Source organism: Phodopus roborovskii, unplaced genomic scaffold (assembly GCF_943737965.1).
Source record: "Phodopus roborovskii unplaced genomic scaffold, PHOROB, whole genome shotgun sequence".
Classification (NCBI taxonomy): Eukaryota; Metazoa; Chordata; class Mammalia; order Rodentia; family Cricetidae; genus Phodopus; species Phodopus roborovskii.
In genome coordinates, this window is record NW_026126485.1 from 18,480,740 (window position 1) to 18,504,938 (window position 24,199).

At 50.4% G+C, this 24,199-nt stretch overlaps 1 protein-coding gene across 2 annotated transcripts; it reads left to right on the top strand.

Annotated features, from left to right (window-relative positions):
• Nucleotides 1-1,903: 1,903 nt before the first annotated feature.
• On the top strand, nucleotides 1,904-24,064 carry Prkaca (protein kinase cAMP-activated catalytic subunit alpha). 2 transcript variants are annotated; one of them, XM_051194935.1, is made up of 10 exons: nucleotides 1,904-2,114; nucleotides 9,526-9,587; nucleotides 9,945-10,073; nucleotides 14,293-14,391; nucleotides 15,756-15,838; nucleotides 17,746-17,872; nucleotides 17,959-18,054; nucleotides 18,180-18,302; nucleotides 22,343-22,507; nucleotides 22,822-24,064. In XM_051194935.1, the coding sequence occupies exons 1-10, from the start codon at nucleotides 2,069-2,071 to the stop codon at nucleotides 22,945-22,947; spliced, it is 1,056 nt and encodes a 351-aa protein (XP_051050892.1). In that variant the 5' UTR covers nucleotides 1,904-2,068; the 3' UTR covers nucleotides 22,948-24,064. The 2 variants fall into 2 exon arrangements, with proteins under 2 accessions (XP_051050892.1, XP_051050893.1); XM_051194936.1 differs by lacking the exon at nucleotides 1,904-2,114 and adding an exon at nucleotides 5,773-5,919.
• Nucleotides 24,065-24,199: the final 135 nt, after the last annotated feature.

Genomic DNA, 24,199 nt, shown 5'->3' on the forward strand with positions numbered 1-24,199 from the left:
GGAGCTAGGAATTGAACCCTGGTCCTCTGGAAGAGCAGCCTGTGCTCAAATCATCTCTCTAGCCTCTAATTTTTTTCTTTTAATATATGCTGTTTCTTTGTCCTGTGTCTCTTGACCTCATCCTGAAAGTGGCTGGTCCTTCTCTTGCTTGCTTCCCTATTAGTCTCATCTGGTTATACAGTTTGCACCACAAGCTGAGGCTCAAAGATTGTTTTGCTTTGCCCAAGCTGAAGTATACCAGCTATTCAACTGATGACCTTGACCCACAGGCATAGAGCAACATTGTGAGCCAAGGATACACATAGCTACAATTTAGATAATTTCACTTAGCTGTGGTGTAACTTCCCAAATCATAGATGGAGCATTTGGTTGTTCAGCCAGATCCCATAATCCAGAGGAGCCCTACTCTCTGGCAGGGAGTAGGACTAGCTGACCTAGTAACAGGAGTGCGCCGTACAGTTGCTGGCTTAGAAAGTAGGATATAAACTGCTGAGCACAGCATTGACTCTATGGGTTTATGTTGCTCAGGGCCAGGTACCCTTTATCATCAGGGAGAGCTAGCCCATTGTCCCCTCAGCACCTACCCTGACCACCCTCTACTGCAGAGGTTCTCTGGTGGGGGTGGGGACAATTTTGTTTCCCAGAGTACATTTAGCAGTGTCTGGAGATGGTTTATGTTGCCCCAGGCAGCAGAAAGATGGAAGTATACCAACATCCAGTGTGTTAGGGTGGGGGTTCTGAACATCAATCTAGTATGTAGGAGACCCCTCCAGCAGAGTGCTTAGGCCCCTAATGTCAGTGGCACAATGGGAAACTGGCCATGTTTTGGCAGCAGACTTGAAAGAGTACCCTAGGCAAGGTACAATGCTTGCTTACAAGCTGGTAGGCATTGTGTTCGACGGCACTGCATAAAAACTAAATTTAAAGATGGGCATCCAGAAGGAAAGAGAATGGCTCCCTGCCTGCCCCTGAGGGCAGGTTACCATAGCGATGTCCAGGCAAATGGAGATTAGTTATGAGCAAGGAATCAGTCTCACCATTCCTCCATAAAATGGGAGTATGACAGTACCAACGTGCTGGGAACGAGAAGTCATGTACTTGGTCAGTGTCGTTATTACTTTTCAGGGGCCTAAGGCTGGGCCACAGTAAACAGTGGACATTGAGAGTCCCCTCCCAGCCTGCCCTCACTTTTGGGCCCAGCATCTTCTTGCAGCTCCGGTTGTGGCGAGAGCAAACAAGGCGAACTCCGAGCTGGCTGGGTCACGGCTGCCCAGCGTCAGACCTTATGAATGACGCCGAACGGCGCCCGGCGACCTCTGACCCGCGGCGCCAGTCGGCCCCTCCCCCGCTGGCAGGTGGACAAGTCGCTGCGCCGGCCCGCCGTGGCGTCAACCTCCGCTGGCCCGTGGCCGCTGCCGCACTGGGCAGGGGCGGGAGACTGCAGGGCTCATGGTGCCGCACGGGCGTCCGCTGAGGCCGCCTCCCGCACCTCGCAGCGTCAGCCGCTCAGCTACCCTCCAGCCGCCGCCGCCGCCCTGCCCGCCGCCCGGGCCGCAGCCTGCGCAGCTGCCCCGCCCTCTCACCCTGGGATTGACACTGACGGGGGCCGCGCATCTCAGCCAATCGGCGGCCTCGCAGGGCAAGCCCCAAGCCCTGTAGGGCTTGTCGGCCAATCACATGCAACCGCCCGCCCGACCATGGTTTCACGAGTCCGTGAGTGGCTGAGCGTCTGCAACTCGCGTCACGCACCCCGGAGCCTATGGTAGCGCGGGAAGGTTTCGGAAAGCCAATGGGCAGCGGCATGAGGCTGTCTGTCAGGGAGGTCTGAACCAATGGGCGGCTGGCTGCGGGGGCGTCACGGACAGAGGACTTGGGCTGAGGCTCCCCCGCGGGCGGGCGCAGAGAGACGCGGGAAGCAGGGGCTGGGCGGGGGTCGTGGCGCCGCAGCCAGCGCAGCCAGCCCCAGGGGCCGCCGCCTCCGCTGCCCAGCACGCTCCGGGGACGCCGGCCGCCTTAGCACCCGCCGCGCCGCAGCTCCGGGACCGGTCCCGGCCGCGACGCCGCCGCGATGGGCAACGCCGCCGCCGCCAAGAAGGGCAGCGAGCAGGAGAGCGGTGAGTTCCCGGCCGTCACCCTGATCTCGGCTGTGTGCGGCCTGGCCGCGCTCTGGCCATCACTGCATGGCCCCTCCCCCATCTGCCCCCCCCATCCTGTCTGCCTGCACCCCTGCCTGCTGCCTGTCCACGCTGGGGTCCGAGCACCGCAGAGGTACCTTGCCCCTAGTAGGGCTCCCGTGCCAATGGCCGACCATCCCCCACTTTAAAGGCTGTGCCCCCCCCACCCAGCTGTCACTGCCAACCATTGCATGTGTGACCGCTGGGGCCCCAGATGGGGCCCTGTCACCACCCCACCCCCTCCTCTCCTAGTCCCTTTTCCCAGATTCTAATCCCCCCCCCACACACACACACACTTCGTCACTCACCTCTTCCACACAGCGCCCCAGTGCTTGACCCTGATCCAGGCTCCTGCCAATCTCGGGAGTGCTGTGGGGTCCACCCTGCAGGGACCTTGGCCACTTGGTGACCACACCCCTCCCCCTCCAGCCCCCGCCATCTTTCTCCTACCCCTGCCCGATTCTCCCACCTCCAAGCCCTCCTGCCCCCCATGAGCATTTCCCAGGGCCACCTCCTGCATTGTTTTCCCCTTCTGTGTCACTTGGCATGGGGGACAAGATCTTTCTGGGTCCCTCTGCCCCTCTCATCCTGTCACTCTGCCTCCTCCGTGTAAGCGTCTGGCCCTGACTGGGGTGGGCAGACTGTTTATGAACCTAGAGAGCTGCTTCTGCGCTTCCAGATCCAAGTTCGAGCTGGTCTCGCTCAGAGCCATTGCATCTGTGCTCTCTCTTGGGTTGCGGGTGGGGGAAATCGGCAGATCACCCTCCCATCTCCTGGCCTGCCCTGAGCTCTGGGCTCCTTGGAAGGTCCCTCAATAAATGGTCGTTTCACAACTGCGGTTCTGTCATTCACCCAGTCCCTGGGGCTGCTTTACTCTGCCTGATTCAAGGCTGAGAATGAAATGTCATGTTAGCAAAGGCGCATTGGACTTGAATTGGGATGGTCAGAAAGGAACTGCAAGGGTAGGGTAACGACACCCAGCAATAGGTGACAGCTAATGATGTGGTTTGCTGAGGACAGATGGATACTGTGCATACCCTGACTCACCCAAGGGGAGGTGTGTTCTACTCCCCTCCCCCACCCAAACATGCTGCATTTTTCCAGCCAGGTAAAGAAACTGATTCTGTATTTGAAATGCTTCAGAAGGACCTTGTGCCTGTTCCCAATGCTCCCACCTCTGAAAGTGGTATAACTCCAAGCTAAAGCTGGACTGCCACTGAGATCCCCTTCCATTACCCAGAAATAGTTAGACCCACCAAAAAGGGGGACTGTGACCAGCTCTGCCCTTCTCAGTCAGTGTCTGAGTCTCCAGAATGCCACTGAAGCCCAAGACCTTTCTGCCCCTCCCCCCTTCAAACAGCAGAGCAGTCTTAAGAGGCCTGGCATGTCACCGATGGGCGGGGGACGGAGAGGCAAGTGCTTGTAGTTGAGGACTTGATGACAGAGGAGCAGGTGGGTAGTGCCCAAAAAGGTCTTGGGCTTGAGCTTGGAGGGGCCCAGGCAGAAGGGAAGGGCCAGCCCCCTTGGTAGGTGAGGCCCACCAGGAGGTAGATGGTTCTGGCAGTGGGGTATATATTGCAGTGGCCCTTTTAAAAATTGAGGGGACACAGTGCTAGAAAAGTTTCAAGCATATCAGACACATTCAGCAGAAACTAAGAGCAACAGAGGGTAAGAGGGCCCAAGAAAAAGATCAGTCTCTGAGTTGGCCAGCTATTTTCATCAGGGTGAAATCCAGCTAATGTTTATCAGGCATCCAAGAGGCTGACTTAAATGGACTCCATAGACACACTTATTTTTATGACTTTTATCTAAATGAACCATCTGAGTTTGACACAGATGATATACAGCAGAATCCACACCCAGATCTGTCTACCCACAGATCTCCTGGACCCCAGAATCTCTCAACTCAGACATTCTTTTGTTTGTTTTAGCTTTTTGGGACAAGGGTTTCACTGTACAGCTCCAGGTGACCTAGAACTCTCTCTGTAGACAAGGCTGGCCTCAAACTCATAGAGATCTGCTTCCCAAGTGCTGGGATTAAAGGTATGTGTAGCCTTCATTCAATCTAGATAGTTTAAAGATGCCTCCACAGAAGTTAAACCCCAGCCATTCTTCCTTAATTTAAAATGATAAAAACAAACCGTGAATAATAGTGTATATTGGTGCTACCAGCAATTCAAGAAGCTGAGGGAGAAGGATTGTTTGAGCCCAGGAATTAAAGGCTAGCTTGGGTGACAGCAAGACCTTGTATCCAAATACAATGTGTTCATTAAGATGACCTAGCAGGTAAAGATGTTTGCTGCCAAGCATGCCAGTCTGAGTGGTCTTCCTGGAACCCACATGGTGGAAGTGGAAAACTAACTCCTACAAGTTGTCCTCTGACCTCCACAAACGTGTGTGCACACACAATAAATGTAAAAATTAAACATATCAAACAGGCACAGCGACTCAACTTTACAAGCAAGAGAGGCACTGTGAAGGTGAAGGACCTGAGTTTGAGGCCAACCTGGGCTATAAAGGAGACACTGCCTTAAAAAAAAAAGTAAAAACTTCATTCAGTTTTGTTCATAGGTCCTAAACTATGGCAGTCTGAGATTGCCTGTTGTAGTCTCTGATATACATTAGATTACAATGTAACTAAATGAAACTGGCATACAGGCTTGAGGCTTGTCTACCTGTCTACTTGGGAGGTTAATGCAAGAGATAGCCTGGGATAGGCTTAGAAGCTATATCAAAATAAAAATAAATAAGAGTTGGAGACAGCTCAGTGGTATAGTACTTGCATAGAATGTTCAAGACCCTACGTTCACCCCTCAGTACCACTGCTACTAATAATAATTTTGTGTTCTGCCCTCGACACCTAGTCAAACTTTGGAGACATCCCTCCACCCAAGCCTCTTTGCCTGGAAAGAAGAAAGCTGGATCTCCTCTCTTGTAAGCAGGACTGGGGCAATAGCCACACCAGCCTGCAGGGGGCACCTGCAGCTCATCTGCCACATGCCCGCCCCACAGGGGTTGGGAAGATGCCTAAGCCTTCCTAGGCACCAAGCAGGCATCTAGCAGCCCACTATACCCAGGCAGGGGAGGGCTTGCTGTCTCCTTGACCAAGTTTGCAAGGATCTAGGAGCCCAGTACGGAATAAGATAAGGGGAGTCTGTACCCTAAAATGACACAGATGTTGACAGGGCAAGAAGCCTGGAAGACAGAGGGAAAAGGTCAAGCCCTAGGAGGCCGCCCGTGTGAACAGCCAAGTGGGGCTCAGGTCTCAGCTAGTACACACCTCAGGGAGTTGGTCCACAGGGAAAGTGGTGGGAGTGGTAAGAAGGAGCCCCAACGAAGTCCTCAAGTCGATCCAGTCACTGAGGAAAAGACATCCTCAGGACATTCCTGGATGGAAAGGATTGTTGCCTTCTAACATCCTAGAGAGGCTCTAAAGGGTCAAACCTGTGTTAGCATTGGCAGTTGTATGGGTGCCCAAGAGGGTCCTCCCAGACAGCTTTGCCTTTTGCCCAGTCAGGCCAACAGAAGTTGGAAGGATTCTATCCGCCCCTCCCCTGCACCCATTAGTCTGCAGGTTGAGTTTCTCATCCTGTTCCCACCCTACAACTTCCTGGCTCCCTCTACAGGCAGGGCCCCCCCCAGGACTGGCAGCCAAACTGGTACAGCAGATCTTATGAGGCTTCCCAGCCACCGTAGTGCTAGTGCCCTGAGAAAGACTGGGTGATGGCTTCCAACACCAACGATGGTGAGGCTGAGCCCTGTTGCTATAGCAACTTCCTAGGCACTGTCTGCCCCTTAAGTCAGGGAGGGGCTGTGATGGGGGTTTAGGGGAGCAGGTGGAGTGAAGGAGTCTGCGAACTCTTGGGTATCCCTGGAAACCTCTCCCTTCTTAACATCCTTGGACTGGGGGGCCTGAGAATGAAGAGCAGAGGGATGAATGGTCCATTTCAGACCAAAGCAGATGGTCTATCCAGAGCTGAGCTCCAGCTCAGACAGGGGCATGAAGTAGTCCCACCCAGTGTTGGGATTCAGCCACCTTAGACCACCTTAGACCTGGGTATAGTCCAGCTTGGTACCCTGAACCCTGTCTGGAGACAGATGGGACCCAGTGTTGGGGGGGTCCTCCTCAAACTGGGGGTGTGGTATAGTGCTCCATTGCTGGCTGCTATGACCCTCTTATTTGAATCCAGGGCGATTTCTGTGTCTTGCTGTGGCACTGACTTTCCTAAAGGTGTCTGGAGTTTTCTCAGTACATGAAATCCAGAGAGTGGAGGCTTTCCAAATGAGAGAAGGCTGACAGCTGCTGGGCTAGCCTCCTTGTCCACTTCCTGTCCAGAAGGGGGTCTATGGATGCCAGGCAGCCCCAGGAAGGCTGCTGTGGAGCGTTCAGCTTTGGGAGCCTGGAAAGAAGGAAGATGATTAACGCTACCTCCCCCTCCCCCACCCGAGTTTAGCCATTCATTTCCGGTTTGGACTTTTCATGGCTGAGAACAGAGCCAAGCACAGGGCAAGGTTTGACAGAGGCCAAGGACAATCCCAGGACACTGGTCCCCTCTCGCCCCTGCAGAGGACCAGGCAGAGAGCCTGATATACCCATTTCTCTCAGGGTGGCAGGATTTGGGGGCTCCATGTTGAAAGGAAACTCAGAGGAGACGATAAGGTGGCATTTGCCACTGTTCCCCACCCAGGCCTTCCTCTTTCAGCTAATTAACAAGCCCTGGGGCTTCTGTAACCTCTGGAGAGCTGGTGCCTGTTGCTTGGGCCTTAACTCTTTCACCTCTGCCCATGGGCAGTGCTCTGGGCACATGGATTTCATGCAGACTACACCACTGGGGGAGACATCCTGGGAGCCATGGGCATCTCTGGAAGGGCAGGCCAGCCAGAGGGACACCCTCGAGAGAGTCTTCCCACCTCCACTGCCAAGGAGAGCCTCTGCAGACCTTGGCCAACCTGGAGCAGGTGCCTTTAAATGCTTCTATGGCAACCAACTCCTTCCCCAACCCCCAGACCTTACCAAGAGTCACTGGTTACTCCAGCAAACAGAAGATTGCAGATAGAACCCAGGGCCACCTGGGATGGATCTGGGGTCTGAAAGTAGTGAGCATGAGGACGATGTCACCTTCCAGTTGTGGCTGCAGCTGTTCCTCTGGGCCCACCTGGCTGTCCGTTTCCTGGGTTACCTGCGCTACACTTTCTGGGGACTAAAGCCCCAGTCAGCACCCTGAATCCTGGCTGGGAACTGATGGGCCCCAGACTGCCCCATGTTCCCTAACCCCCATGCCACACTCTGCCAGCAGAGGCAGGCAGCAGGTGAGTGAGGGGCTCTGGGTTAGGCATTTGAGCTTGCTGAGCGTCACCACCTCCTTTGTTGTTTATTTTTTGAGAGGCCTGCCTTGTTCTGGAGACCCTCCTGTCTTAACCTCCTAGTTCTGGGCTTACAATCAGCTTACTCTCTTGTGCTGTCATGTTTGGGATAGAACCAGGCCTTGGGGTACTGGAGAGCACTCTGCCGCCGAGCTACAGCTGCAGTCTCTATACCTTCAACACAGATTCTTGCTATACATCCTAGGCTGGCCTTGAACTCAAAACCCCACCTCAGCTCCCAAAATCTTGATCTCACTAGCCTGTGCCATTGCTCCAAGCCTGTTTCTCCTGTACTGTTCTCCCTGTGCCCTGACCTGTCCCAGTACTAGGGAGCCAGAGGCAGGAGGATTGCTCTGAGTTCAAGGCCATACTGGATTATAATGTAAGATCTTGTCTCAGAAAATCAAGAGAGGGGCTGGTGTGGTGGTGCATGCCTTTAATCTTAGCACAGAGCAGAGGAGGTGGATCTCTGTGAGTTTGAGGCTAATCTGATCTACATAGTGAGTTCCAGGACAGCCATGGCTATGTAGAGAGACACCCTGTCTCGAAAAGGGGGGAAAAAATCAATCAAGAGAATTAGCCATAGTTCTCTAACGGAACGGAACTGACAGAATGAATATTTATATATGGGATTTATTAGAGTGGCTTACAGGCTGTGGTTTGGGTAGTTGTCCAGGCCTAAAACTGGATGTCTTAGCAGTCCTAATCTAGTGCTGGAGTTCTGGAAGATTTCTGGACAGCTGCAGGTCTTCAGTCTACACTGAAATCGTGAAGAAATGGGTTCTAACACCAGCACAGGAATGTCTCAGCAACAGGACAGATGAACTTGCCAGTGCAAGTGAGGGCAAGCAGGCAAAAATCAAAGTTTCCTTCTTCCTTGTCCTTTTTTTGGAGGCTGTCGCCAGAGGATGTAGCCAGGTTTATGGTCTGTCTATCCACTTCAAATGATCTAAGAAACACCTTACAGGTGTGTCCAGCTGCTGGGGTTTTAGCTGATTCCAGATATAGTTAAATAGCCAACTAAGGTTAACTGTTACAGAGGGAATAGCTGGCATTTTTGTACCATAACCCTGGGGCCAGGCCGCTCCCCCATCCCCTTTGCCAGGGTGGAATTATGACTCTCCCACTATTACCACCCTACAAGATCATCATTGTTTTATCCCCATTTGCTCTTGTGGAAAACTGAGACTCAGAAAGATGAGATCAGTTGTCCAAAGACACACAGCCTGTCACGATCCAGACAATCCTAGCTGTCTCTCAGTGACTGTACATAACAGTGAACTGTCTTTAGGCCTTGTTTTCCTGAGCTATTAAGAGGGTAAAGCAGATAGATGTAAAGAAGGTTGTCATGCAGATCAAATAAGAGTGTGGATGAAGTGGGTGCCCCGGCCAGTCACCAGGGACAGCTTCTACATTGGGAAATGAGATGCTGGCCTCAGGATGCTGCAGGCGCCAGGGTGGAGTTGCCTGAAGGAGATACCCAGTAAAGCAGTTCAGGGACCAGAGCTCTCCCCTCAGCAAAGGCAGGCAAAGAGCCAGCGGGGGGCCAAGGTGACAGCTGAGCCCCTCCAAGGGCGCCTGCTACACTAGTCCTACAGGCCTCCACCAGGGCCTGGCCTCAACAGACAAGCAGCCAGATCAGAGGCTATAAATACCTCAGCTGGCACAGTCCTGGCCAAGGAATGTCTGTCAGTGCTGGGGAGAGTGGGGTGGGCTGGCCCGTGTGCCTCTTGGTCCTGTGTGCTCCTGAGTCTCCATGAACCCTATTTAGGAATGACCAGAATCTGGGGCCCACCTCTGTAATTAAAGTGGTACTCGGGCCTCAGCCCAATCACCATTCCCTCAGTTGCCTCAAGGATCCCCCAAAGGCACTGGGAAAATACTGGACTCCAGTCTGAAACAGCTGTCCCCACTTTCCACCAGAGTGTAAAATTTTGGTGTGCCTTGAAACAGGGACTCTACACTTAACTTCCTCTCCCTCCCTCAGTGAAAGAGTTCCTAGCCAAGGCCAAGGAAGACTTCCTGAAAAAATGGGAGAGCCCTTCTCAGGTAAGCACCTCATACTGAGCAGTTCTCAGGGGACATTGCTTAGCTCTGTCACTGTGTGCCCTTTCCAGCTCTGCCCCACTCCCTTCTAACATGCCCACGGTGACCCCTGTGTCTCACCACTGGGCCCCCACCCCACTGAACCCTTGCACCTGGCAGCCCCTGCTTCCCATGCAGCTGCCAGCAACTCCTGGGCCCCAGGCCAGGGCCGGATCTGGCCCCTGCCACCCTGCCTGGAAGAATGTTCCCTGGGTCATCTCTACCCACTCCCCAGGGCCCCCTCTGCCGGTGACACAGGGGACTCTGCAACCCAGAAATCTGCAGAGAGGTGCCCCTGACCACGCCCATCCCTGCCCACAGAATACAGCCCAGTTGGATCAGTTTGATAGAATCAAGACGCTCGGCACGGGCTCGTTTGGGCGAGTGATGCTCGTGAAGCACAAGGAGACTGGGAACCACTATGCCATGAAGATCTTGGACAAACAGAAGGTAAGATGATCAGCTATCAAAAAGGCTTTCCCACGCTGCCCACCCAGACCCATGCCAAGCCCTCACTGCCCACTGCTTTCCTGCCCATTCATCCACCACTTACCAGCTGCCAGCCCCAAGGATTCCACAAGTAATAGAACCAATCAGCTATAGATTAGCAATGCGACCCTCCCCTGCTCTTTAGGTTTTAGAAAGGTCCAGTGGCAGCTTTGCCTTGGCAGATGCAAAATACTTTGCTGAGTCCATGAGAGTGAAGGGATGTGTGCATCTTTTCCTTAGGCATTGTAAGTATTTCACTGGTGGTTTAAAGACTACTGCTGGGGTGCAGCTCAGAGGCAGAGCACTTGACCAGAATTCTCAAGGCCCTAGGTTCCATCCTAACCCCAGCAAAAGATGAAATAAGTGGGAAGGAGTGAAGGTTCACAGTGTTGCTGCACACACAGGACAGAGCTCTGCAGACTTTGCCATCTGTGCTCTGTAGTGTCTTTGAACCTGTCCCTGTGACTACTCAACCAAACGCAAGTCCCCCTGACCCTCCACAGTCTGTCAGACCCAAGGGTAGAGGGCGTGTGCCACTCCACAAGGCCACCCCCACAAAAACACAGCTGGTCAGAGGTAACCAGGATCTTCTGGAGAAGTAAGGGTTATACAGAAGGTTTTGGGGTTATTTTTGTTTGTTTGTTTGCTTGTTTTGTTTTTTTCAAGATAGGGTTTCTCTGTGTAGCCTTCTGTAGATCGACCAGGCTAACCCTGAACTGCCAGAGTCTCCTGCTACTGTCTCCTCAGTGCTGGATTAAAGGCATGTACCACCATTGTCCAGTTTACACAAAAGATCTTTAAAAACTTTTTTTTAACTTACTAATTTCAGTGTGGGGAGACTTGTTGGAAACTGTATCAAAACAGTGAGGTAGAGGCAGAGATGGGAGTGAAGAGAAGGCTCAGTGAGGTGCGTGCACTTGCCACCAAGCATGGGGACTTTAGTTTAATCCCTAGAACGCACATGGCAGAAGGAGAAAACCACCCCTACAAGGTGTCCTTTGACCAAGATCAAGTGTCCCCTGACCTCTACAAATGTGTCATGGTTCAACCATGCATCCACACATGTACAATAAGTGAGTTTAAAGAAAAATCTTAACAAGTGGGAGGGCTAAAGAGATAGTAAGAGATAAGCTCGTGGGTAAGTCACCTCTCAGGCAAGCACGAGGATGTGAGTTCAGTCCCCAAAGCCCAGCAGAGCAGCTGTGTGTCAGCACTCCTGCTGTGAGATAAGGCAGAGACCGGAGTCCCTGGGAGCTCAAGGGCATCCAGCCTGCCATGTACAGCAGTAAACAAGATCCTACCATTGAACAGGATGGAAGGCAAGGACCTACACCTGAGGTTGTCTTCTGACACACCTGGACTCACACAAACACACGTAATATTTTTGTTTTTTATTTGTATAGCCCTGTCTGCCTGCCTCTGCCATTAGAGTGCCAAGATTAAAGGTGTGTGCCGCCACCACCTGGCCAAGATTTTCTTAAAAAGAAAAAAAAGAGACAGGGCATGATTGAGGAAGCTACCCATTGTCAACTTCCATCCTCTACATGTTTGAGCACATGAATGCATACACAGACATAGACACACAAAAATGTTCATTTTGAAGCTGTGTGTGGTGGGTTATCCCAGCACTCAGGAGGGAGGGGGGGCAGCTGAGGAAGTCAGTGTCATCCTCATAGCAAGTCCTGGCTGTGTGAGACCTTGTCTCAAAATAACCAAAAGCTCTGTTTGGAAATGGGGTCTCGCTATGTAGCACAGGCTGGCTTCAGACTTGAGGTCCTCTTCTTCTGCCTCTGCTTCCAGAGTACTGAGATGACAGGTGTGTGCTACCATATGCATGAGTGTGTGTTTTTGTATTTGTGTGTGCATGTGCAAGGCAGAGATACAATGTCTATACTGGGTCTCTAGTCACTGTCCACATTCATCATCATCATCATCATCGTTAAGTTTGTCTGAGACAGGGCTTCTCTGTGTAGCCTTGGCTGTCCTGGAACTCACTCTGTAGACCAGGCTGAACTCAAATTGAACAGATCTGCCTTCCTCTGCCTCCTGTAAGGGCATGCAATACTACGCTTGGCTCCCCACTTTAAACTTGGAGTGAGGCTGGCTGGCCAACAAGCACCAGGGATCCACCTGTCCTCACCCTACCAGTGCTGGGGTTGTAGGTGCACACCACCAGCACACCTGGCTTTTTCATGGGTGCTGGGGATCTGAACTCAAGTCTTCGTGCTTTTGTAGCACTTTACCAGCCCCCCATACGTTCCTTAAAACTGTGTATGCGTGTATAGGTTTGTGCCTTTGGCTGTGTTTGTAGATACCTATGACGGCTGGAGACATTGGATGCCCCAGGGGCTAGAGTTACAGGCATTTGTAAACACCTGACATGGGTGCTGGGAATCAAACTCCAGTCTTCTGCAAGATGGGTTCATACTTTTTTTTCTTTTTATCACCAAGCCACCTGTCCAGACCCCTATTTGATGCTGACACAGAAAAATGAATTTCTTTTATCTCACTTTATTTCTGTTTGTGTATGGTCCTGGAAGTTAAATCTGGGCCTTTCTTACTGTAGGCACTTGCTCTGCTATGAGCTATTCCTGTAGCCTAACACAGGGATTTCTACATGTTCTAGCCATCCCATCAAAAATGTACAAAGAAACAGGTGAAATTCTTGGTTTCCCTCCCCCCTTTCTTTCCAATTACTGGAGCTAGAACTCAAGACCTCATACCTGTTAAGCAAGTGCTCCACTGCTGGGGCTACATATCCAGCCCTGGAATTTATTTTAGCCATGTTTTACAATTAAATACAGTGTATATACATCATAGTCATTTCCATGCCATCAATGTGTGTAAAGTTAATTGGTTGGTGTTGAGGTAGAGTCTCATCTATGAAAGCCTACCATCAAATCCTATGTAGTCAAGGATAGCCCTGAACTCCTCCTGATTGTCCTGCCTCCTAAGTGCTGGGATTTATAGACTGCGCTGCCACACCAGGCTCAATTGTTGTTGATGCTGCTGCCTGTTTTGCTTTTTGTTACAGTTTTTTATTGGGTGGAGGGGTGACAGCCTCAGGGACAGTGGAGAGGCCAGAGGACAACCTGCAGGAGTTGGTTCTCTCCTTCTACCATGTGGGTTCTAGGGCTGAACTCATTCATCAGACTTTGATTAGATCTGATAGCCTTGTTTTTGAGACAAGGCTATCTATCCTTGCCCTCAAACTTGAAGTCTTCCTAAATGCTGAGATTATAGACATGCACCACTATGCCCAGTGAAACATTTTGTGATTTTTTTTTTTCCCCCATGTTACGTATCTTGGGAATGTACTGTATTTTACTTGTGTGTGTGTGTGTGTGTGTGTGTGTGTTTTGAGATAGAGTCTCATGTAGCCTAGGCTGGCACTATTGTGTAGCCAACGTTGTTCTTGAACTCGAGATCATCTTGCTCAATCTTTCAAGTGTACACCAAACCCAGATCATCTTGCACCTACAAATCCATGAGAGGCAAAAAAGAAGGTAGAAGCTAAAAACATTGCCGTGTCACAGTTGTTCCAAATGTGCTTATTGTTGTTAGGATCGGGCTGGCAATGTGGCTCAGCAGGTAAAGGTGCCACCAAGCCTGACAGCCCAAATTTGACCTCCAGGATTCACATGTAAAAGGGGTCAGACATGCTCAGCTTGTTCTCTGACCTTCACATGCACGCCTTGGCATGCACAGGCTACTCCCAACATAAATATGAATAAAATTATAGTTTCAGCCATGGAGAGCTAACTTAGCACATGTAAAACTCTGGGTCCCATGCCTGGCACCACAAAAGATAAAAAAAAAAAAACAAGCTTGACCAGAAAAAGAAAAGCTGATTTCTAAGCCACCATACCTTTTGGGGCCTCTCTGGTGTCACTAAGTCTCCTACTCTTGCAGGTAGCCTTCTCTGGTTCCCCCTACTTTCTAGATTTTTCCAGGTGCCTGATCTGAGCATCTGTTAGCCCCAAGCTCCCTCCCCCAAGACCTCTCAGGGGCTCAGCTCCGATTGTGTGTCATGCTAGGACCTTCAGTTCTTAGAGCTCAGCCAGGGCCATGAGTATCTGGACCATTCTGAGTAATGAAATGGTCCCCACTCCCATATTCCTGGTTTTGACCAAGGAAATGACTAGGAAATGAAGCCCTCCCATGGCTCTTTTCTCCTCAGGTGGTGAAGCTGAAGCAGATTGAGCACACGCTAAATGAGAAGCGTATCCTGCAGGCTGTCAACTTCCCGTTCCTGGTCAAACTTGAATTTTCCTTCAAGGTAAGGGCTACAGCCAGGGCTTGAGGAGGGTGGAGGGTGGATCTTAGCCCATATCACACACAGTCTCCTGATCTCTGGGCTGGGGCCACCCCCTTACAAGGAAGAAGACCCTTGGAGGAAGAGTGCCAGGAACTAGGGTAGACTGGGCCCCTGAGCATCTCTAGTCCAGCTCTTCAGTAACTTCAGGCACATCACCCAGCCTGAATGACCTCCCTCAGAATCACCACCCTGACTCATTTCAGGAACACAGACTGCCACTAGGCAACCCGGGAGCTGCTTCCCACTGTGGCCTGTAGGACAGGCACTGGCCATACTGAGCCTTCCTCTTCTCATCTGTGAAATAGGATTCAGTACAGCTCTCGTGTTGTGAGGTCATAAGAGTAAGGAGTTCTTGTAGGTGCATAAGAACCTGTAGAAACACATCTTGAACAGGCAGTCACCAGAGCCTGCCCCCACTAGAACCTATCCCCACCAGAGCCTGTCCCCAGAGCCTATCCCCAGAAGTTCCCCAACAGAAGCTATACATGTCATAGTTTTTTGGTTTCTTTAAGACAGGGTTTTTCTGTGTAGCCCTGGCAGTCCTGGAGCTCACTCTGTAGATCAGGCTCGCCTTGAAGTCAGAGATCTGCCTGCCTCTCAAGTGCTTGTGATCAAAAGTGTGCATCACCACACCTGGCATAGTTTTTGTTGTTTTGAGACAGGGTCTCACTGTATAGCTCAGGCTGGCCCAGAAGTCACTGTCCCCCTGCCTTCTTTCCTGAGTGCTGAGATCACAGGTGTGCATCATTACTCCCTGTCAGTTTTTTGTTTTGTTTCTCATGGTGCTGGGCATAGAACCCAGGGCTCAGTGTGTGGTAGGCAAGTGCTCTAAAATTGAGCCATATCCCCAGCCCTGTAATAATCTTTTGTTCTTTTTGTTGTGAGCCTGGAACAGCAGAGCTGCCTCTCCAGCAGCCTGCAATACTTCTTGTTTTGTTTTAGCAAGGCTTATGTTTTCTTCTTGTTCTACAACTCAGGCTGGTCTTGAAGTCCTCGCCCACCCCAGCGGCTGAGACTCCAGCTGTGTGCCATCATGCCCCACACATTTTTGTTTTGGGTCCTGCAAATTCTGTCACCTGTCTTTCGTGTTTGTCAGATAATGAAGGTGAAGCTTGAAACAGTAGCCACTGCAGGACTATGGCTGGCCAGTGGCCGGCGGGGTTCCCTCATGGGAAGAAGAGTTGTAGCTGCCTCTTCCTGTTCCCAGAGAAAATGCAGCTCCTAGTGCTTGAAGTGTAGACCACTGGGAAGATTTCAAAGCTAGCTTGTGCAGGTCACTGCTGTTTTCAGTGAGACAGGGCCTTGACTCACTTTGCCTCCCACAGGACAACTCAAACTTGTACATGGTCATGGAGTATGTGCCTGGTGGGGAGATGTTCTCTCACTTGCGGCGGATCGGAAGGTTCAGGTAAGCAGGCCCCGTCCCTGCCACCCCAGGGGCCACCGCCCAGAGACATGGAGGGTCCAGTCTACGCAGAAATGGAAAGTGATGTCTCTGGGTTCTGGTGGGATTTTGTTTTGTTTTGTTTTGTCTTGTTTCGTTTTATTTTTTATATGTGTGTATGTGTATTGTGTTGTTTATTGATGGAGTGTTACTTACTACATAGCCAAAGCTGGTCTTTGTCTCAAGAGCTTCTGGTCCTGCCTTCTCAGTGCTGATGTGATCACACTGGACCCCTGTGGGGTTTTGTTCCTGTCATGCTAAGTAAGCAATTTGTGATGTTTCAGACAGCCAAGCTGAGTGACCAGCATAGAAAGGAAAAAAAGAGAGATATTATTCCGTGTAGCCCAGGCTAGTCTTCAAATCCTAGGCTGACTCTGTTCTCTTCCCACAGCTTCCTGGAACCCCAGAAACCCACCACTGCATCTAGCAAAACAAAAAACAAACAAACAAAAAAAACTTTAATTAGTGGATGATTTTATGTAGTTTTAAATTTTATACTAACATACATGTTACTTGACAATTAGATATAGATGTATTTTGTATACACTAAAATCCAAACATCTTGTCAAGTGTGATGGTGCATGCCTCCAGTCCCAGCACTGAGGATTCCGAGGCAAGAGGATCGATCAGGAGTTTAAGGCTAGCCTAGGCTGCATAAAAAGCCCCCGTCTCAAACATAAGCAGCTACCCTCAAAGCAAAATTGAAAAGCAAAGTCTGTGCAGCATTGTGAGGCTTGCCTGAGTCAGAAAGGCTGGCCCTTCCCTTTTCATTTTTATCTCTGTCTTGAGGATGCTGGCTGGGCCCTGAGCACAGTTTTTCTGGTACCTTGTGTTTCCTTTTTCTCTAAAGCCCTCCTCCCTTTCATGTGACTGCCTGCTGTCATGTGGCTGTCCTCCATGCTGGTCACTCGACCAGAGTGGCTTTCCCCTTTCCTTCTCGTTTCTCTGGGAGCTGCCGAGAGTTACAGCTCACCTCCCTGCAGTTTCTCTATAAGTTGCCCTTGTTTTGTGAACACCAGCTTTGCTTGACTTTACAAAACAAATAAAAGAGGCATGCAGTCTTTGGTGGTTGACCCTGTGAGGTTTTGTGGGGTTTATTTTTTGTTTTGTTTTGTTTGAGTCGGGGGTCTCATTATATAACTTTGGCTGGCCTGGAACTTACCATGTAGACCAGGCTGGTCTAGAACTCATAGTTCTCTGAAATGCTAGGATTCTAGGTGCATGCCACCATGCCTGGCGGGGTGGTTTTTGTTTTGACACTTGTATGTACCCTGGTGACTTTCTTCTAAAACCCTGATTATCAGACACAATCCCCTTAAACTGCTTTCTTGGGTAGTTTGACTCCTCAGCAAGGCATCTGTCCCTTCTAAGCCTTCCAGCTCAAGTTTGTTTTAGCTGAGAGTGTGAGAGTACAGCTTAGAGTATGAGGGGGAGGCTTGACTTTTTGTTTTGTTTTGTTTTGTTTTTGACACAGGGTCTCACTAAGTAGTCTGGGCTAACCTGGAACTCATGATGTAGCCCAGGCTGGTCTCAGACATATGCCAGTCCTTCTGCATCTGCCTCCCAGTGCTATGGTGACAGATATGTGCCACCATGTCAGGACCCCTCCACCTCCAGTTTGTGCACTAGGGATTGATTGGGTCTATGACTCTTACCCAGGCTGTCTTTGGAATCTTGGGGATATAATCCTCCTACCTCAGCTTTCCACATAGCTGGGACCACTGGTGCATGACATGCCCAGCCTTTAATCAACATTTTGACTAGCTAGACATGGGGTGTCTTACTCTATGGGCACACAGATCCATTTGCTGGACCACTTGGGGATGTGGTCATATTCACCCACACATCCCTTCCTGGCTTATCCCCACCAGCGAGCCCCATGCCCGTTTCTACGCGGCGCAGATCGTCCTGACCTTTGAGTATCTGCACTCCCTGGACCTCATCTACCGGGACCTGAAGCCCGAGAACCTTCTCATCGACCAGCAGGGCTATATTCAGGTGCCCGAGGCTGGGGGAGGGCACTCCCGGGCACATGGAAGCCTTTGGCCTTTCTTTCTACCTACTGCCCATTCTTGTGCCTACAGGTGACAGACTTCGGTTTTGCCAAGCGTGTGAAAGGCCGTACTTGGACCTTGTGTGGAACCCCTGAGTACTTGGCCCCCGAGATTATCCTGAGCAAAGTAGGCACCTCACCAGCCTGCCCCACCCCTGAGGCCTGCTCCACCTCACTAGCCCACCCTGCCCCTGACGAATCATCTCCTCTTCACCTTCTTGCCTCATCGAATGGCCCCCCATCTTGCTCTAGGGCTACAACAAGGCTGTGGACTGGTGGGCTCTTGGAGTCCTCATCTACGAGATGGCTGCTGGTTACCCGCCCTTCTTCGCTGACCAGCCTATCCAGATCTATGAGAAAATCGTCTCTGGGAAGGTGAGGCCAGGATATGGAGCCCAGGAACCAAAACAGCCTTCCACATTCTCCACCCAAGTGTGTTGTCACCAACCCGTCGTCCTAACACCCAGGAGTCCGAGGCAGGAGCATCTTAAGTCTGAGGCCAGCCTGGGTCACATAGATATTTCCAGGACAGCCTGGGCTAAATAGTGAAACCCAGAAAAATCAAGGATGGGGTATAATCAAGATGGCTCAGCTATAGAGAGGACTTGCCCTGAATCCACAATGAGGTGGGTAGGGGTTTGGCTGAGTGGTAGAGCAGTGATCTAGCATGTATTCCCCAAGAGCAGCACACACAGACACACAGAGAACTGTCCCTCCTGGTCCTGCTCACCCTGGAACACCACTTGTTGACATAATCTGGAAGCGCCTCAAGTTAGGCAAGGTGGTGGCTCTGCCTCTTGTCAGCGAGCATGCGTGAGCACACGCACGAACATACACACACACACACACACACTCTGTCTTTGTGTCTCCCCCCTCCCCTTTCTGCCCCTCCTCTCCCTCTCTCCCTCTCTCCCTCCCCCCTCCCTCTCTCCTCCTCTCCCATTCCCTCTCTCCTCTCCCCCAAACACCAGTGCTTTGCAGCATCTATCTCCCAGCTGACCGAGTTCCCAAACATGTTAGGAAGCCTGAGCCACATCAGAATTCTGGTTACCAGACCAGACCAGAATAAACTTGTTTGGCTCCCAGGTGTTTGTCCAGCCATACCAGCAAACCCCATCCTCCTGTAGCTTTGGACCCTTTGTAGATGTGAAGTTTCCTTAGTTGCCCTGGCCCGGTGGCTCAAGCCTATAACCTCAGCACTCTTTAATAGCCCAAAGTAAGAGGATTACTATGAGTTCCAGACCAGCCTGGGTTACAGAGTAAAACCTTATCTCATAACAAAGACAAACCCCAGGCGTGTGCCTTTCAGGGAGAGGACTGTTCATGTCCTCACCACCCATCAACCCTGGACCACTCTTTAGCCATACCCTTGTAAGACAGGTGAGGAAGCTGAGGTGCAGAAAGAGATCGTGGGTAGTTTGAGATTGCACCATGAGAATCCAGTGGAAGCGGGGGAGGGGAGGGGCTGGAGCACAGGGCTGAGAATCACAGTTCTGTGTGCAGCAACCCCACCTAGCAGGGGGACCTGGCTGTTACCCCACCTGCTTCAGCATCTTTGACAACAGCCACTGGTTGGCTCCAAATCTACATATGTGGTTCAAGTAATTGTGGACACAATCCATCCCCAAGTCACAACTATTGGGTAAAATCAAAACAAAATTAGACTCATTTTACCCATCTGGAAACTATGGAACCAAACATCTGACTTTCTGGAAGGTTAGAAGAGACCCTCTCTGTGTTTTGGAACTCAGGGCTGGGCACATAATCACCATCACCTATGAGAGAAATACGAGCATCTCCTACCTGTCAGACAGGAGGTGTGGTACCATGTGCTTTGTTTTTGAGACAGGGTCTCGCTTTGTAGCTCTGGCTAATCTAGAATTTACTATGTAGAATAGGCTGATAGCAAACTCAGAGAAATCCACCTACCTCTGCCTCTGCTGGGATTAAATGAGTGAACCACACACTCAGCCTTAGGGCTTTTTATCCTAGCATTCAGAAGGCTGAGGCAGGAGGATTGTTGTGTGAAAAAAAGACCTGTTATAGGATGTCACTCAGAAGAAAGATGGTGGCCTAGACAGGTGCAAAAAAAGTCAAAGGAACATTGTAGGAAGGGATTGAATTCTCCTTTTTCTTTGGGCATTTTGTTGCTTTAAAACCAGAGTTCCAGGTTGGACTCTAGCTCCACACGTAATCAAGGTCACCCTTGAACTCTGGGCCCTGCCACTGCCTCCCAAGTCCTGGGTTAACGGGCGTGCGCTACCGCACATGGCTGAGCATAATCCCCTTCTTTGTAGCAATTTACAGTTCCCACAGGCCCTGACTGTGTTATCTTGTCACACAGAACCCTGGGATATCTGCCCCATGTCTTTGAGGCCAGCACAATGCCTGGAGAGGTTAAGGACCCTGGCCAAGGTCACAGAGTGGAAGGCATAGCACAGCAGGGACCACTTGGTTTCCTTTTGTCTTTGTTTCTTGTCTTCCCTTTGGTCTGTTTTTCTGGCTAGTCTGCCTTCCCTTTCTTCCTTTTCTCCTCCCTTCTTTCTTCCTCTTTTTTTTTTTTTTTTTTCCTTCAAATTCTTTATATCTATTCATTGTGCATGTGCCACTGTGTCAGTGTATGTGAGTCAAGGACAACTTTCAGGAGGCAGCTCTCTCTCCTCCCACCATGTGGGGCTGGGTATCAAACTCAGATTATTAGGATTGGCAACAAGTACCTTTACCTGCTGAGCCATTTCACCAGCTGTTTTGTGTTTGTTTTGTTTTGACAACAGGGTCTCAATATGTAACCCTGGCACTCAACCTTTTTGCGCATGGGCCTTCAAAGTACAGGAATACTGGCATGTGTCCCCACCTCTGACTCGTAGAAACCAGTTCTTTTTCTTATTTTCTTTTCTTTTCTTTCTTTTCTTTCTTTCTTTCTTTCTTTCTTTCTTTTTTTTTTTTTTTTTTTTTTTTTAATGGTTTTTGTTTTTTGAGACAGGGTTTCTCTGTGGCTTTGGAGCCTGTCCTGGAACTCACTTTGTAGACCAGGCTGGCCTCGAACTCACAGAAATCTTCCTGCCTCTGCTTCCCAAGTTCTGGGATTAAAGGCATGATCCACCACTGCCTGGCTGTTTATTTATTTTGTATACAATATTCTACCTGCATGTACACCTGCACTGACAGCCAGAAGAGGGCATCATTCCCACTGTAGATGGTTGTGAGCCACCATGTGGTTGCTGGGAATTAAACTCAGGACCTCTGGAAAAGCAGCCAGTGCTCCTAACCTCTGAGCCATCTCTCCAGCCCCTAGGAGCCAGTTCTTACAGGTATAAACCAGAGGCTATATGCAGAGATATACAAGAATCTCTGGAGGTGGATGACTGGAAGACCTGGACTGGCCCTAAAGGAATGCGGAGTGAGGAAATAGCCTTATTTCAGAGACCCCCAGACCCCAACAGAGCTGCCTGAAGAATCCCAGCTGAGGATACAAATCAGCAGACCTGAGACAGAACCTCTCTACAGTCCTGTTCTGTTCCCTATGACCTTGGGTATTAGATTCTCAGGCCTTAACCAGAATTCCCAGGCCAGCAAGCCTAGAGGGAGCACAACATAGATTTTTGTTGTTGTTGTTTGCATGGCTGCTAGGGCCTAAAGGCAGAGTATTATGTGTGCTGGGCTACTAACCTGCTGCAGAGCTATAGCCTAGCTCCAAAATGCCATTTCTGTTTATATCTTACTTAATTTTTTTTAAAATTATGTGTATATTTGTGTGTCTGTATGTGGGTAGGTACACATAAGTGTAGGTATCCTTGGAAGCCAAAGGCATTGGATCCCCTAAGGCTAGAGTTACAGGTGGTTGTGAGCCACTATGTGGGTACTGGGGATCAAACCCAGGTCCTTTGCAAGAGCAGAGCCATCCATTGGCTCAACAATGAGCCATCTTTATCTATCTGTCCATACATACATACATACATACATCTTGAGACAAGGTCTTATGTGGCCTTGGCTGGTCTGGAACTTGCCATATAGATCAGGCTCACCTTAAACCCACACCACAGAGATCTGCCTGCCTCTGCCTGAGTGTTGGGATTATAGGTGAGTGCCAGCACACTCCAAAAATCCATCTTAACAGGTTCTCCTTGTAGACTATTAGATACAGAAAGTATCATTTGGCCAGAGTGTAGTGGTACACATCTGAAGTTCTCACACTCAGGAGGCTAGGGGACAGGATCTTGTGTTCAAGGCCATCTTGAAATACACATTAAAATCCTGTCTTTCATGGTGGGTGGAGCACAGATGTAATCCCAGCACTGGGGTGGCAGAGGCATGTAGATTGAGTTCCTGGACAGCCAGGGTGTGGGGAGGTGCTGTCACATGTGGGTGCCCTAAACCTGTGAGCAGCACCCCACTCTCTGTACACCCACTTTCAGGTGCGGTTCCCATCCCACTTCAGCTCTGACTTGAAGGACCTGCTACGGAACCTTCTGCAGGTGGATCTCACCAAGCGCTTTGGGAACCTCAAGAATGGGGTCAATGACATCAAGAACCATAAGTGGTTTGCCACGACTGACTGGATTGCCATCTATCAGAGAAAGGTGGGTCCAGAGGTGGGGAAAGGGAAGGAGTCATTAAGCCCAGTATCAAACCGCATATGGCTTCCTGGAGCTGGGAAGGGACTAGACATGGGATGCTGGGATCTTCTGGCCACTTTGGGCCTTGGGCAGGAAATATTCTCTGGGAAGTGACTTCCATTTGGTGAGTTGGTTTACAAAAAAGATACAGTACCCTAATGTTGAGCACAGGCATGGGTCACAGTAAGTGTCTCCTGAATATTAAGCCATTCATCTTTATTGTTGTAATGGTGTAAGGTCAGCTAACGAGCTCTGGGTGGTTCTTGATCCTTCTCCAGGTGGAAGCTCCCTTCATACCAAAGTTTAAAGGCCCTGGAGACACGAGTAACTTTGACGACTATGAGGAGGAAGAGATCCGGGTCTCCATCAATGAGAAATGTGGCAAGGAGTTTACTGAGTTTTAGGGGTGTGCTTGTGCCCCATGGGTTTTCTTCTTCTTTTTTTTTTTTTTTTTTTTCTCTCCTTTTTTTTTTTTTTTTTTTCCGGTTGGGGGTGGGAGGGTTGGATCGAACAGCCAGAGGGCCCTAGAGTTCTGTGCATCTAATTTAACACCCATTTCACACCCCCAAGTTAGGGAGAGCAGGAAAGCCAGATATTGGGGAAGGGGCAACATCAGCTGCTCCCCCTCTCCCCCACACACCCCATTCTCCCCACTCCTCTGCCTGTTTTCAGTGAATTTATCAGTTCCAGTCACACCCAGGCTTACTGGTGTATCCAAGGGCAGGGTATGGGAAGAGGGGCCTAACTCACCCCAGCCTCCACCCCCACCCCAGCACTGGACCCTAAGGACAAACAGAAAAGCCAACCTTCCCTTCCATGCAGTCCTACTTGAAAAGGGAGATTTTAGTGACAGGTACAGAGGGCTGCTTGCTAGTGGGTTTTTGGTTTTTTTTTTTTTTTTTTTTTTTGGTTTTTTTTTTTTGGGTTTTTTTTTTTTGTTGTTGTTTTATTTTTTTTTTTTAATCTTCATTTAAATTAAGTTCCACCAGTGCCTCCCATCCTCCAGACTGTCCCACTCCTCCCCAAACCCCTCGACACGCCCCAAATCCACTCTGAGTCCGGGATAGCCGACTGTCAAGGAAGGGACTGGGCTTTGAACCTCGCCCCGAGCTGCTAGCCTCCCGGCCCCCTTTTCCAGGGGTCTTATGCCAATTCTTCCGCGCATCAGCCCCCTTAAGAAGTCCCTCCCCATCCTGGGCGCCTCACTCCCAGCTTAGCTGTCAGCTGTCCATCACCTCTTGCTGTGCACCCTCACTCACTGCGCCCCAAGTCTGATTGTGCTTTTCTCTCAATAGAAAGGTGGGGGAGCTGCTGGGGAAATTACCCCATTTATCCCTGTGTTTATCCCTCTCGTAACTTCTCCCAAACAGGAGGAGCTCTCAGGCCTGGGTGGGGGCCCCGGGTGGGCGAGGGGGGCCGTTCAACCTGTGTGCTGCGAAGGATGAGACTTCCTCTTGAACAGTGTGCTGTTGTAAACATATTTGAAAACTATTACCAATAAAGTTTTGTTTTAAAATAAAAGTGTCGCTGGTATTCCCGACTTCGATCACACCCTCAAATCCTCAGGGTGTTGGAAAGGGAATTTCGGACCTCAATGTCCAGGTTGTGGACACCTTGGCTCCGGGACCCTTGAGAAACCGGGTTTAGCTGGAATTC

Bases quoted from the DNA above. Each gene is read 5' to 3' on its own strand.
- Prkaca (XM_051194935.1), top strand. From the start codon at position 2,069: ATGGGCAACGCCGCCGCCGCCAAGAAGGGCAGCGAGCAGGAGAGCG. The intron at 14,392-15,755 runs GTAAGGGCTACA...TGCCTCCCACAG, and splicing joins AACTTGAATTTTCCTTCAAG to GACAACTCAAACTTGTACAT. The intron at 17,873-17,958 runs GTGCCCGAGGCT...TTGTGCCTACAG, and splicing joins ACCAGCAGGGCTATATTCAG to GTGACAGACTTCGGTTTTGC.